General features: G+C 59.4%; 1 protein-coding gene across 11 annotated transcripts in view; it reads right to left on the bottom strand.

Annotated features, from left to right (window-relative positions):
- The window catches only part of SPEG (striated muscle enriched protein kinase), a gene marked incomplete at its 5' end in the record, with an annotated part of 56,151 nt that overhangs the window by 40,719 nt on the left and 1,197 nt on the right, over positions 1-14,235 (bottom strand). For 6 of the 11 annotated variants that reach the window (XM_081242046.1, XM_081242052.1, XM_081242049.1 and 3 more), the window contains 6 exons: positions 840-2,140; positions 5,224-5,560; positions 5,643-5,732; positions 6,339-6,368; positions 7,294-7,336; positions 8,286-8,359. In XM_081242046.1, coding sequence (XP_081098172.1) covers positions 840-2,140; positions 5,224-5,560; positions 5,643-5,732; positions 6,339-6,368; positions 7,294-7,336; positions 8,286-8,318 — 1,834 coding nt within the window. The other 5 variants (XM_081242056.1, XM_081242053.1, XM_081242048.1 and 2 more) reach the window with 5 other exon arrangements.

Here is a 14,235-nt window from a genome sequence, read left to right as displayed (position 1 = left end):
GACAGTAATACTAAAATGAAAAATAACGTGATTAAAAAAAACCCCCAAAAACCAGGGCTGGTATAGGCACTGAAAGAGATACTGACAGGGCGTCCTAGGAGCAGGGGGTGGAGGTATCTGGCCTGAGAAAGCAGCTGAGGTGGGAGCGAGTCAAGGACAGCTTCCTCTGTCTCGCTCCAGGAGTGGCCCCAAGTTGATGTTCAGTTAGGCAGAGTTAGGGGCAGCAGGGGCATTCTGGCTACTGGCCACCATCCACGGGAAGACTGAGAGACAACACACAGTCAGCTCAGCCATGCAGGGACTCAAAGATGGGAGAGAGGAGGCTAGAAGGCAGGCTGGGTCAGATCTTAGTAGCTATGATGGGGCAGGAGATGGTGCCGGGATGGGAAGGTAAATATTGAGAACTGGCTGGCCCAAAGCTCACCTGTAATAGGGACATGACCAATTATTTATTGAGACGGGCTTGTCTCTTCCCCCACAGAGGGGTGGGGGGTGGAGGGGCTCCTTAGGTTCCCACAGTACCTCCCCCCACCATTAGGTCCACCGTTAAGGCCAGCAGGCCACTGGACTCAGGGGCCCTATAGCAAACATTGGGCACCAGGTGTCTACTCACACCTCGGCTCCGCCCAGCCTCCAACAAAACACTCGCACGCTCTGCGTCACCAGCGGGCAGGTAGGTTATACACAAGGGGCCTTCACAATCCTTCACTCAAACTCGAACCTGGGGCCATGCCGTCCCTGGGAAACCGCACCCTTGCAGCTGCCTTAGCAGCCTCGCTCTTCCCAGACACGCTCCCACCCAGGTCTCAGCACCTCTTTTACCCTCCCCGAGGCCTTACCGAGCTCAGGCGAGGTGGGCCGGGCCCGGCGACCTCTGCCCTGGCTGCGGGCCCCTCGGCGGTCCCAGGCCCCCCAAGGGCCGTCCTCCTCCGGCCCTCTGCGCAGCCTCTTCTCGGCCTCAGGCCCCGCCCTGTTCTTCTCCAAGGTCTGGGGCACAGCAGCGCCCTCCTGGCCCGGCGTGGCCCAGGGCAGGAAACGCACGGCCTGTGGCGGGGGCTCCCGCTTCCGACCCGGGGGCGCTTTCGTCCTGGTCTCGGGGAGATCGGCGGCCGGGGACGGCACGGGGCTCCGGCACTCCTGGATGGCTCTGCCCCGGGTCAGCGGGAACTGGTCCCGGCGCCTAACCTCCTGCTGCGGGCCTTCCCCCGGCTCCGTCCTGCCCGCTGGCCCGCGGCTCCGGGGCCTCCCTGGCTCATCCCCGGGCTTCCCCGCGACACTGGGAGGGGGCGGCTGGGCGTCGGCGGGGCTCAAGGCCCGCGGGGTCTTGGGGGTGGAGGGCTGGGAGAAGAGCGGGGGCTCGCCGGGCTCTCGAGGGGACGGAGCGCGCTGCAACGTGGCGCGCAGGGACTTGTGCGAGCGCACCAACTCCTCCCGCGACGCGGAGCGGCGGATGCGGCCCAGCTCCTGGGCGAAGCGCAGCTCGAGGTCAGAGGCCCGGCTGCGCTGCCGCGTGCGCTCGTCCAGGGAGGCCGCCTTCTGCCGGAACAGGCGTCGCTGCTCGGCCACGCTGCGCGCCGGCGCTTGCAGCTCCTCCTGCGACGCCCCGGGCGTGCCCCACGGCCCGCCGCCCTCGGACTTGGGCTGCTCTAGCGAGCGGGCCTTGCGCAGGGGCACCCAGGGCCGCAGGGGCGCCGGCGGTGAGTCGCTGCGCTCCAGGCTGCGCCGGCGCTCCTCGAAGAACTGCAGCTTGTCCAGGATGCGGGAGCCGGCGCGCACCAGCCTCGGCGAGCGGCCCAGCGCCGACTGGCGGCCCGAGGCCTCGCTCAGGGGCGTCTGGGGCCGGGACTCCGCTGTGCCCGCTAGCGAGGGCCCCGAAGACTTGGACTTTTTCCCTTGCTTCTCTTCGGCGGTGGCGTCCTCGGGCGGCACCGGCTCCCGGGTGCGCCGGTGGGGCGGTTGGGGGGGGGCTGGGGGCTGGGCTCCGGGTCCCGGTGGGGGCCGCTTGCCCACCCGAGGGGACGGTGGGCGCAGCAGCGCGGATTTGGAGGGAGGCGGGAGGGCCGGGCGACGGGGGGCTTCGCTGGCCGGCTGAGGCTGAAGGTCAGGCTCCTCCCTGTGCAATCCGCTCTGAGGGAGACTGCTGCAGGACCAAGACGAAGAGGGGCAGAAGATTCAGGGGGCCTCCCCTCCTAGACCTTCAGGTCGTGACAGGAATCGGGCGGTGGGCATGCTGGGAAGGCTTGGGGGTGACATGGGCCAGCCCCTCCTCCTCCCCCCTCCAAGAGGAAGGCACAGCCAGAGCAGGTGCTGGGGAGAGGCTGGCAGCTCTGGCACCGGAAGATTGGGCTGGTGGCTGGGTCCAGGTACAGACTCAGTCCCAGGGGCTCTGGCCAGCCCCCTCCCCCCAGCCCCAGAAGCTGGGAAACAGCAGAAACAGAACTGAGTGGTGGGAGAGAAAATAATGAGGCTTAGGACCAGAAGGATGAAGTGGTGAGGGAAGGCAGGAGGGCTGGATGGGGAGGGGCCCTCTCGGGAATGCAGCCTCCTACTCATTCCTGCCCCCAGCTGGCCCCCATAGCCCTGCCCATCCTCAGCAGGACATACCCCCTTCACCGTGCCCCTGGAAGAACAGGCATAAGCTTTCCAGGAGCAATGCCCTTATCCCTGAGATTGCCTAGCACCTCCTCACACCTGAGCCCCTCAGCAGTGCTAACAGCAGGTGGCAGGCAGTTGGGGTCCCTGGGGTGGGAAACCCAGGTTCCTGTTCCCTTTGATAAATCTGCCCCCAGTACAGGGCTTTGACTTTGTCCTGTTCCTGGGAAAGTTACCTTGAGTCCTTGGAAACCCCCCTAAGAAACACAGAAACTCCCCAGAGGGGTATGCTCCGAAATAACTCAGCTCCTGAATAACTACTGTGTGGCCCTGAACAGTGGGTGTGGGAGAAGAGGAGGAGGGAAGAAGCTGGTCGGCCCAGAGTGCCCCCTCACGTTCAGAGCTTTGATGCCCAAGAGCTGGGCTTCAGTTTCCCCCATCTGGACTCTTAGGGGCACATCAAGTATAGAAATTAGCAAGAAAAGGGATCTGAGATATTAGCGTCATACCTAACACATAAGAGACAGCTTAATAAAAACTTATGGGGACTTCCCTGGTGGCGCAGTGGTTAAGAATCCACCTGCCAATGCAGGGGGCACGGGTTCGAGCCCTGGTCCGGGAAGATCCCAGGTACCGCCGAGCAACTAAGCCTGTGCGCCACAACTACTGAGCCTGTGCTCTAGAGCCTGCGACTCACGACTACTGAAGCCCGTGCACCTAGGGCCCGTGCTCCACAACAAGAGAAGCCACCGCAATGAGAAGCCCGCGCACCGCAATGAAGACTAGCCCCCCACTCGCCCGCGCGCAGCAACGAAGACCCAACGCAGCCAAAAATAAATTTATAAAAAAAAAAAAAAAACTTATGAAGTGGCTCACTGAGTACTTATCATGTGTCAGGCATGTACTGAATGCTTAAAATGCATTGAGTCATTTAATCCTCACAAAAGTCCTTTGCGATAGGACTATTATCTCCATTTACAGATGAAGAAACTGAGGCTGAAAGAGGTGAAGTGCCTTACTAAGGTGACACAGCTAGTAAATGGTTGGTGCTAGGTTGAAACCCAGGTAGTCTGGCTTCTGAGCCCTTGTTCCCTGCAAAATGGGATTTTGGGGGCACAGAAGGGAGGAGAAATAGTACGGTACTGGCCAAGAGCAGAAGTTCTAGGGATGCCCGAGTGTCAGGATGTTTTAAACTACCCGGGTCAGCCACCTACACTGCAGACCTCACCTCTGATGGGGGGCGGGGATGCAATCCAGAGTGCCCTAGGGAGCAGAACGTCAGCCAGCCACCTACGGGGAGGCAGTCTACTCTGGGGGAGGGACAACAAAGTCGCTGAGGAATGGCCTCTGGGAACTGGGTGAGGCATGGAGAGAAATTGGGGACAGCAGAGCAGGCCTGTTGCCGGCAGCTTCCAGCTCTAGGCCAGCCTCTGTACCACAGATATCACTAAGGAAATAGGTTCCTCCGAAGTTGCCATAGCAACTCCAGGCTCAGGCTGGGGCCTGGCAAAGAAAGGCAGGGAAGGAAAAGGCAAGTCCAGGGCACGGGAGTGCCCGGCTAACGCCAACCAGATAAAGCAAGGGCGCCTCCCCTGCGCCTGCCCGGGACCTCTCCCCTGCCTATCACTAGCAAGCTCAGCCACTCTCACAAAGGCCTCCCCCCACCAGGCCCCTTCTTTCTCCTCCATGATGGTACCTCCCCCACACACCCATACCCATCACGAATCAGGCCCCCCCCCCCCGTCGGCTCCCCAAATGCCCCCTAATACCTCTCTCATCAGCCACTCCCCTCTTCTACCATAGCACTCCCTCCTGTATCTGCCAGCCTCAAATCTCCAAAAATGGCTCCAACGCCTCCAACACCCCTGCTCCTCACCGCCGCCTACCAGGACAACCTTCAACCCCACCCTTGGGCGTCTCCCGCGAGATCCTCACATGCCGCCACCTCCATCACTCCAGCCCTCTGCCTCCACCCCAGGCCCCCGCCATCGCCATTCCTCCCCGCCCCAGCCCCCTGCCTTCCATGCACCTCACATCCCCCTGCTTTCCCAGGCCCCCGGCCCCAGCTACCCCCTGACCGCCTCGCTCGCTTCTGTCTCCTGGTTGTGTTCTCGCTCCCTCCTGCTCTCCCGGGAGCTGCCGTGCGGAAAGGTTCAGTTCCTCCCAGAAAAAGGCCCACATGGGACCAGGAATGTGCAGAGAGATGAAAAGGCAGCAGCTGCTGAGACAACAGGCACGGAGGGGGCCCTGGTGGGGGGGATCCTGGGGACAACTGGAGCCGGAATGGGCGAGGCAGGAGAGGGCCCCTGGGAGAGTGGAGAGTTTGGAGGAGACGAGGAAGGCAGAGAGGGGTCCATGAGACCATGGAGATGGCACAGTGAGCCAGGACAGGTGGCAGCAGGAGGGTGTGGGTGGTGATGGCACAGGAGGAGGATGGAGCCGTGTGGGAAGGCAGAGTGGGTAGCTGGGGCCAGGAGTGGAAGCAGTTGGGGGGGGGGGGCGGGTGGAGAAGTGCACAGAGGGATGGATGGTGCAAGGGATGGGGGGGTGGAGGCTGATGAGCAGTGAGGGGCAGTGCAGGACGGCATGGTAAGGTGGGACAGTGCGGGCCCAGGTGAGGCCATTACTTACACGTGGATCGAGAGCGCCCGTCCTCTGTACAGGCTGAATGCGCTGCCGTACAGGTCACTGGCCACCGAAAGGCTATCCTCTGACCCCCAGCTTGCGCCCACCAGATTAGCTCGAGACGCCCGTACCAGCGGCTCCACCCCCAGGTGCCGTGGCCCGGCCCCGGTTGCCTGTGCTTGCCTTGGGCTGCCCAGGTGGCGGTGGGTGCCACCCCTGCTGCCCGCTTCCTGTTCCAGGACCGTCTGCCCGCTGCCCCACCAGCTCACTTGCTCCTCTGAGGTGCCTGTCACGGAGGTCGGGGGTGTGTCCAGGGAGGTGCCCACCAGGGTGTCGGAGCCCTCTAGAGAAAGGAGCACAGTGAAGCGAGGCACCTCTTGTGGGAAGGCCGTCTGCCGGCTCTGTGAGCGCCCCAGAGAGCTCACCCGTTGGGGTGCTGAAGGCCCCGTCATCCCGAAGCTCCAGCCGCTGGGTCCCCTGCACGTCGCTGATGTCATCCTCGCCCGTCTCCGAGTCTGGAGCAGAAGGGGTCTGTGTGGGCAGGGCTCCCCTCCCTCTGACTCCAACTCTTCCCTCTGTCACCTCCTGCCTCCCCCACAGGAGGCTCCGTATCGCCACCAGCAGGGCTTCCAGCGTCTATCTCCTCCCCCCACCCCCCCGTTTCTCCCCACATCCCGCTGCCCATCCTGAGAGGCGCAGGGTAACCCCTCCCATGCCAGTCCCCTGGCTCCATCTCTGGGCCCCTGGCTCCTCACCCTTGCCTCCTTGGTGGTGCCCTCAAAGCTACCTACAGTCCCCCCTCCCGGCCACTTAATGGACTGCAGGGCTGCAGCCCCTCTCCCTCCTCCCGTCAGTGATAACTTAAGTTCCTGTGCAGCCCCCCAAAATAATAAGGTCCTAGGTTCCAAGGCTCTAAATTCTGGGTTCTGGCCCCCCAGGAACAAAGGGGAGTCACCTCAGAGTCGTACTGTCAGGGCACTCGACCAACCGCAGGGCGAGCCTGTCCTCCACCCCAAACCAGCCGGAACACATCAGGGTGCAGCTGAGGCAGGGTGAGGAGAGGCCGGGGTCGGGCAGGGAAGTGGGGAAGTGGAGGGCTAGGGCAGGAGCCAGTTTCCTACCGTAACTTTGCTTTCTGCAGGAGCGGAAAACTTCGCTTCCATAGGAGCAGCAGGAGAGAGACATGGACAGACTGTTATCAGAGGGTTTGTGGGGTCGGGCGCGGTGGGCAGGCAGGACAGAGGGGCCATGAGGCTACCCAGTGCCCAGAGATGCCCTGTCGGGATGGGAGTGGGGGGAGGGAGACACCTGGGATGGGCAAAGCATCTCTCATTCACTGACTGCCTGCAGGCTCCATGGGGCCCCGCACTGGGGAGCCCATGTGCTTTGGCAGATTCTTCAACTAACTACCCAAGCGATTTGGCATCCTTGGCACTTTCACTGGTGCTCCCACTGGCCACACACACACATGGACACACACACACACACCTACTTGTGCTCGGCCCAGCCACAGACCCAGGCCCCCCATTAGGGGTCAGGCCCACCCTCTATTACGGTATCTGCATTGTGCATCTGCATTGTGACCTCTCCTTTCAAACGAACCTCCCCATCTGTTCTGCATCATGATATGACAGGCACCCTCTTCCCGATCTCTCTCTTCTACTGCTGAATGGTCCTCAGAAATGTGGTCAGGCTAGGAGCAAAGTTTCCTGGGCACATTTTTTAACTTCCCCAAATTCTATCAGGTTCTGTGCCTCAGTTTCTCCCCGGGTGCCATGACAAGCAGGAGCCGTGTACTGGTTATAGGAGCATGGCACTGAACTCATCCCCACAGGGCCCACAGTTGGAGAACAGTAAGCCCAGGCCCATGATGGGGTGTGCCAGCTAACCCCTCACCCCCATTGCTAGGTCCTCTCTCAGCTGCAAGGGGCCTTCTTGGGTGGGTGGGTGAGTGTGGGCATGTGGGGGGTCCCGCATCTCATGGGCCATCTTCAAGGCCTGGGTGCCTCATGAAGGGACATGAACCAAGAGGAGGAGTGCTCATGGGGTACAGCAGGCAGCTCATGGTCCACGCACCATGGGTGAGTCGGCCAAAGGCCCGGCGGGAGTGGCCGGTTTTCTGAAAGAGAAAAGCCAGAATGAGTTGTTGAGGGGAGGGCTTGCTCCTGACCTCCCTATACCTCTCGTCCAAACCTCTATATCAAACAGAAAGTCATTCCAGGGGCCAGTGTGGGTGGGGGAAGTGGAAGAGACCCCGGGCAGCTAGCTTCCCCTGTATGGAATGTCTCCACCCTTCCTTGCCTGTCAGCCCTCCCAGCTGGAGCTCCAGCGTGCCTCTGGGGAGGAGCGGGGAGGAAGGAGACAGGGCTAAGGGCCAAAGGCTGGATAGAGGACTGGGGACCTGAGCGACACCCCCCAGAGACAGAGGCTGACTGATGCGAAGGTAGAGACTTGGCGGGGGGACATGCTTGGATGACTGGGAGATGGAGGGACCAGGACACAGATTCCTGCTGGGGGAAGGACAGACATCTGGGATAGGTGTCAAGAGGGCAGGGAGGGTGATTAAGGGGCAGAGGGCAAGATCCCCCAAAGGGCCGGAGCCTCACGAAAGCAGGAAGGAGGCCCGGGTCCGCGGAGGACGGGGCAGGGCTTGGGGAATGCATTGAGCTCAGCGCAGATCCCTGCGCGGTGCTTTCAGGAGCACCGGAAGATGGAAGGCTCCGGAGTGGGGGGCTGGGGAGAGCCAGGCGGGGGCCAGGGGTTGGACAGAGACAAGAGGTGGCACAGAAGCCCGTGGGCGCTCCACGGCGAGGGCTGCTGCGGGGGCCTCCCCGGTGGTCGCGGGGATCGCGGGCGCTGGAGGGGTCTGCGCTTGGGCGAGGGAAGGGGCCTGACGCAGGCTCGGGAGCCCCCCGGAGCGCGCCCGGCCCGCAGCCTCGGGTACCGGGGTTGGGCAGGCGCGGCTCCGGCGCCCCCTCCCCGGGCCCGGCCGCGGCGACCCGCCCTCCCTTCGGGGCGCCCAGCCCTTCCTGCCCCCTCCCTGCGCCGCCCGCCCCCAGAGCCCTCACCTGGAAACGCTTCTTCACCCACAGCTTCTTCATGGCGGGGGAGGGGGCCGGGCCGGCGGCCGGGCGAGGAGGGGACGGGCGGGGGCGGGGCGGAGTCGGAGGCGGGGCCGGGGGCGAGGCGGGGAGCGGGCGGGGGCCGGCGCCGGTGGCGGAAGGAGCCTCGGGGCCGCGGGAGCCCAGGCGGGAGCCCAGGCGGGAGCCCAGGCGTGGGGGATGGCGGCAGCGGCGGCGGCGGCGGCGGCCGGAGCCGGCCCTTCCCCCGCCAGCCCGCACTCCCCCCACCGGACGCCCCTTCCCTCGCCTGCTCCCCTGCGTCCCCTGGGGCGACGATCACCTGCCTCGCGGCCCCCCCGCCCCGCATCGACACTTGGGGAAACTGAGGCACAGAAAGGGCTGCAGTGGCCCCTAGGAGAGTTCGGGCCACTCTCTCATTGGCCGCCCAACGCGGCGTCCACGCCACCCCCACCCGCCTCCCGCGGGGCTGCTCCGGAAGGTCAGCCGCATCTCCACTGGCTCACTCCACAAACATGCGCACGCGTCCGCCTTTCTAGGCAGTACCCAACACGCCGCAGGGCAGTGGCGCCGGGCGGGGGCGCTCAGATCATACACAGGGCAAGGATTCTCGTAGTGACATGTACCCAGAATGCGAATCCCCCCAGGCTGTTTAGGAAAGCCAGAGAGGGCCCTCGAGTTCCGTGATGATAGGTACTTTGTGCATCTTGGCGCGCGCACGCGCACACGCACACACACACACACCAGCTAAGGTGCCCAGAGATGCTCCTATTATTCACACATATAACCCACCTTCTCATTCACAGGTGAGCACTCTCACCAAATTTTCTTTGTCCGCCTCTCATTTGGTACCATGCATATTTTGCCTACACAAAACTACCCGCCCCAACAATCATTATAACTAAGTTTCTTAAGCATTTATTAAATGCCAGGCACTTTATAAACGTTACCTTATTGACAACAGCACGGTGAGCTTGAAACCCTTATGAACATGTAACTGACTCCATTTAATTGATAAGTGACTAAGGCTCAGAGAAGTCCTATCACTTAGCCAAAGCCACACAGCTTCTGTGCCTCCATGTGTCCCCAGATCCAAATTCCCACCCCAGCCTGCACAAGTAGTGCCAATCTGGTTTCTGAGATGTGACTACTAAGTCATTAACATTAATGCTGACAGCATGCTTAGTATGTACCGAGCGATGTCCTAGGCACTTGATATAAATAAACTCATTTAATCTGTGCACAGAGGCACAGAGAAGTTACTTGCCCAAGGTCACAGAGCCGGTAACTGGGAGACCAGGACTCTAACCCAGGCACTGTGACTGAGTTACTGACCACTGTCCCATAAAGCCTCATGCGCTGATTGGTCAGTGGGACGCCTAACTTTTTTTCTTTAAAGCATGGGTCCAAAATAAATACAGAGCCAACTGATGAGTTTTGTTCAGCCTGCCCAATAGTTTGCATGGCAAACATGCTCAAATTCAGCTGCTGACAACAGCAGCTCGCTCCTTTTCAGTTCCTACTTGGCTCCTGAAGTTATTTGAGTTTGTGGCCCTTTAAAGTTTTAGGTCATGACTTGTACAATCTCAGTGCCTACAGGTGGTCCTGTTTCCCAGACCCCCAGAAGCAGAGGTTGTGCCTACAGACACACGCACAGGACGTGCAATGAGAGGGTACATGTGCATGTCCACATCAGTTCCAACCAGAGGACCCTGGACTCACACAGGCGCTTTCCCTGCCCACCCCCAAACACACCCACACACAGATGGGGGAGCTGAGTGAGGAGAGGGGGTAACTTGAGCCCCTGTTGCCCAGGAGAATCCGAGGGGCTGGCACATTCCGTAGCAAAAATAACCAATGGGCAGCAGGCGTGAGTGACGGGACAGCTGGGCCGAGGAGAGGCCCATGAGATTCTGGGTTCCTGCTCTGGGCCTGCACTGCTCACCCACATAGGCCAGCCTGGGGCATGCTCTCAGAGCCCCAGCTGGCCCCAGAATGTCCCATTTCCCTCCAAAGCTGGGCAGCCTGGGCTCCCCCGCCATTTCCCCAAACCAGACTTCCAACTTCTGCCCCGCCAGCATTTCTCCTTAACCAGAGAAAACCCATCATCATGCTGTGCCTCATCTCTCACACAGACCCTCCTCGGAGCCAGACCCCCACTCCCCTCTCTCTCCTGCCTTGCTTCAGTCTTCTCCCTTCCTTCCTCCTGCTTACCCAGCTCTGTATTTCTGACACACTATATCATTTTCACATATTTATTATGTTTATTGCATATAAGCTGTGTCCCCTCCCTAGAATGTCATCTCTAGGAGGACAAGAATTTTGGTCTTCCCCCTCCCGCCCCCCCACTTATAAATCTCAAGCACCTAGCACAGTGACTGGCACACGGTGGGCACTCAATACACATGGGAAGGGGCGACAGAGCTGCCGGTGGAGAGGATGGGGATGGGGGGATGGGGACTGTAAATCTTCCCCGAGCAGCTCATTCTCCAGCCTTCCTCTTCTTTTCTGACGCAGACCCCTTTCCAGAAACTGGAGAAGTGACAATCTTGCTTTCCACTCAGGATCTTCCTGGGAGGGCCTGCCTTAGCTTCAGGAAAGTTCTCCTGCACGGGCTTTGGCTGACTTCATGGGCTCTCTGTTCTTCCCTTTCTTCCCTCCCAGGACTCCTCACTGCTCCCTCTCTGGCCCCTCCTCCTCTCCCTAATTAAGGCTTGGCATGAATGAAGGAGGCCACTCTAAATACCCATTCCCAACTCCATACTAGTTTCCTCCTGGCTTTTCATCCGGACATTCCACATTGTAGGTGAAAAAGATGATACTGCACAATCTACCCGTATGCAGTTCCTGGTGTATCCCCCACCTTTCCTTTGCTAATTGGCCTTCTCTCCTTCTCTCTAATCTCTCCTCTCCATGCCTTCAAGTCCCCTGCGTGGTTCACTACCATCTGTTGACCTTTGGCCCTTCTGATTGGCACCAGGGTCTCCCAGGCCCGGGCTATGAGACTTCCAACCGCCAAACACGGAGAGCATTGCCAGCTTGCGCCTTCCCTTGGCTGTGCTCTCTCCTCCTTACCCCCCATCCTTCAGTGCAGGCCTCCCGCTCCGGTCACACATGCCCCAAGCTTTAATGGTGGCGCTTGCTCTGGTTACTTGATTGGCACATGGCTCCTCGGCCCATGCAAGTGGGAGCCTGATGTTTTGAGAGAGAAGCGTGCCTGCCTATCTTGGAGACTGAGGCAGAAGACGGCTTTGGGGATATTGACAGAAGGATGGTCGGGATGACAGATCCCTGCCTCCGTCTTCCCACACTTCTCTTTCTGAGGACAGGCGCTGTGGACCTAGACCCAGAGACCCAGCCTTCAGATCTGGTCCTGCCACCGCACTAGCCGTGTGACCTGGGGTAAATTCCCTCTTTGAACCCCAGTTTTCTTATACAGGTAATGGTCATAACAGTAACCTGGGGCTTAGAAGTTTAAATACCAAAATGAGACAGGGTGCTTTACACATGTGACATATTCTGCAAATATCCTGCATCTCTGCCATCTTCACTATTTCTGGTCTTTCCTCATTTCTGCACCCCAAATCCCACCCTCCTGTTTTCCATCCTCCAAACTCTCCTGCCTGCAGCCCTCTTGTCTCCTCAAGGCCCCAGCCTCCCCAAGCCATGCCAATATCCCTCTATCCCTGAGCTAACATCTCAGGCTTCAGGAGTGCCAGGAACCTTAGCATCACCCTGTCTTGCCAAGCCAGACAGCAATCCCAGCCAGGATACTGCCTTCTTCCCTCTGTAGCCAGGTCCTGGCTGGACTTCCTCGAGAACCCTGAAGTCCTCCTGCTGTTGATCCCAACCAAGAAAGTTTTCCATAAGTAAGTCTGAGCAATGCTGAGCTGCCTGCCCAACTGACCTTGACCAGGACCTGTCACTAGGCAGGGACTGGTGGAGGGCGGGCAACAGGAAGAAGAGGAAGACAGAGTCACCCAGTCAGTCCCCCAACATCACCAAAGCAAAGCCCCTCCCTTGCCAATCATGTTGGAGGGGCATAGTAGTTAAGCATGTGGTTCTTTGCAGTGGGACAGACCCAGGCTTCCATCCCTGCCTTGCCACCTCCTATCAGTACAACCAAGATGCTTCATTTAATCCCTCTGGGCCTCAGTTTCCCTAGGGTTGCTGTGGGACTTAAATGATATATCAAAGGATATAACAGCATATTGCCTACCACACAGCAGCATAGTAGCTATTCGTATTATTACAAATTATCAATACTACTAAGACTTATTACCAATTAATCATAATTATAAACCTGCTCTTGGGGCAAAGATTTTACCAGCATGAAAAAGTTCTCAAATGTGACTTGCTGCAGCCCAACCCTCTTCTTGTTTTAACATGACTGGCAAAAGGCCCCCAATCCAGTCCCCCAGCACCCAGGGTCTTTTCCACACCCCAGCCTTTCAAACATGCTGTTCTGCCAGAGCAGCCTGGAGACCATCCTCCCGGCCTCTAGCTAGGTATGCCCAGCCAGGGCTCAGCTCTGCCGACCATGCCACCCGGATTACAGAGGGTCTGGGGGGCTCTAGCATGATGTCACTCTCCCCGCTTTGGGGGACAAGGACAGGCTAGGAGCCTCTCATCTTCAGAAAGGCCAGGGCTGGGCTACTCTCCATACAATGGACAGCTCCCCCTCCCTTTTCTCTCTCCTCCGTCCGGAAGTTAAGAGGTAAAATGCCCCCAGAGCCCAAGCCAAAAGGACTGGGTTCTGAGTTCTGGGATGGACATAACTAGCTGTTTGTCTTTCAGCTAGTTAGCTAGTGATGGCCTCTCCCTCTGCTCTGGACCACAGTGTCCTCACCTGTAAAAGGCAGCCTTTGCACCTGCGGTTCTCTGTGGTCCTTTCTGACTCTAAACAAACATTATGACACCAAGCTCCTTCTCAGCACTTTCTCTCTCTGCCCAATATGTCTCTCCTCCAAGTTGTATTCTCATCAATCTATCTATTGTGCCTTTATTTACGTTCTGTTTTCAGCCCCCTTTGCCCCTGAGGGCATCAGGGCAAAGACCCCCAAGGAGTCCAATCCTTCCCCACCTCAGAGCTCTGACAGGATGGGCCCCAGCCCCTGACCCCAGAAGGGTGCAAGGAAAGCCTTTACCTGGCCAGTGCGAAGGCAGCCAAGAGAAGCCAGCCTTGGCCCTCTGTGTCACTGAAGAGGAAGGTGGGCAGGGCGGGGCTAGGGAGACAGTGGAGATGCTGACAGAGGGAGGCTGAGCCCCTGCTCCAGCTCCTGACACAGCTGCACTCTGCGGCCTTCTTTTTCCTCCAACTGCTGAGTTCCTTCAGGACGCTAGAGCCCCCAAGTCCCACTGTAACCCGGGTGGCATGGTATGTCTCCCCCTCAGCCCCCAAGGAGGTACCCTATATGACACTACCCAGCTGGAGTGAGAATTCCCTCTTGAAATTATCCAGGACAGACTCAGTGACCCCAAGCTCTTTGCCGTCTCCTTCAGCTGCAGCCTACTTCCTCAGAATTCTATTTCTTTTTCTTTTTTTTTTTTTTTTTTGCTGTACGCGGGCCTCTCACTGTTGTGGCCTCTCCCGTTGTGGAGCACAGGCTCCGGATGCGCAGGCTCAGCGGCCATGGCTCACGGGCCCAGCCGCTCCGCAGCATGTGGGATCTTCCCGGACCGGGGCATGAACCCGTGTCCCCTGCATCGGCAGGTGGACTCTCAACCACTGCGCCACCAGGGAAGCCCAGCATTCTATTTCTTAAGACTCAGTCTGCTGAGGCTATGTCTTCAGCCTAGAGAAGAACTGGCTTGGGGCTGAGGAAGTCAAAAAGGAAGCCCAAACACTGACCCAAGGAGATTCCGCCCTGGCCTCAAGCCACATCAGCCCCAGCAGGACCCTGAGCACCAGGCCCAGTCTCGTACCCCTGCCCTTCTG

The sequence above is a fragment of the Mesoplodon bidens genome (assembly GCF_964165515.1).
Source record: "Mesoplodon bidens genome assembly, chromosome: 8".
Lineage (NCBI taxonomy): Eukaryota > Metazoa > Chordata > Mammalia > Artiodactyla > Ziphiidae > Mesoplodon > Mesoplodon bidens.
Note: the sequence above shows the minus strand (reverse complement) of the source record. Positions and strands in the feature narration are given on the sequence as shown.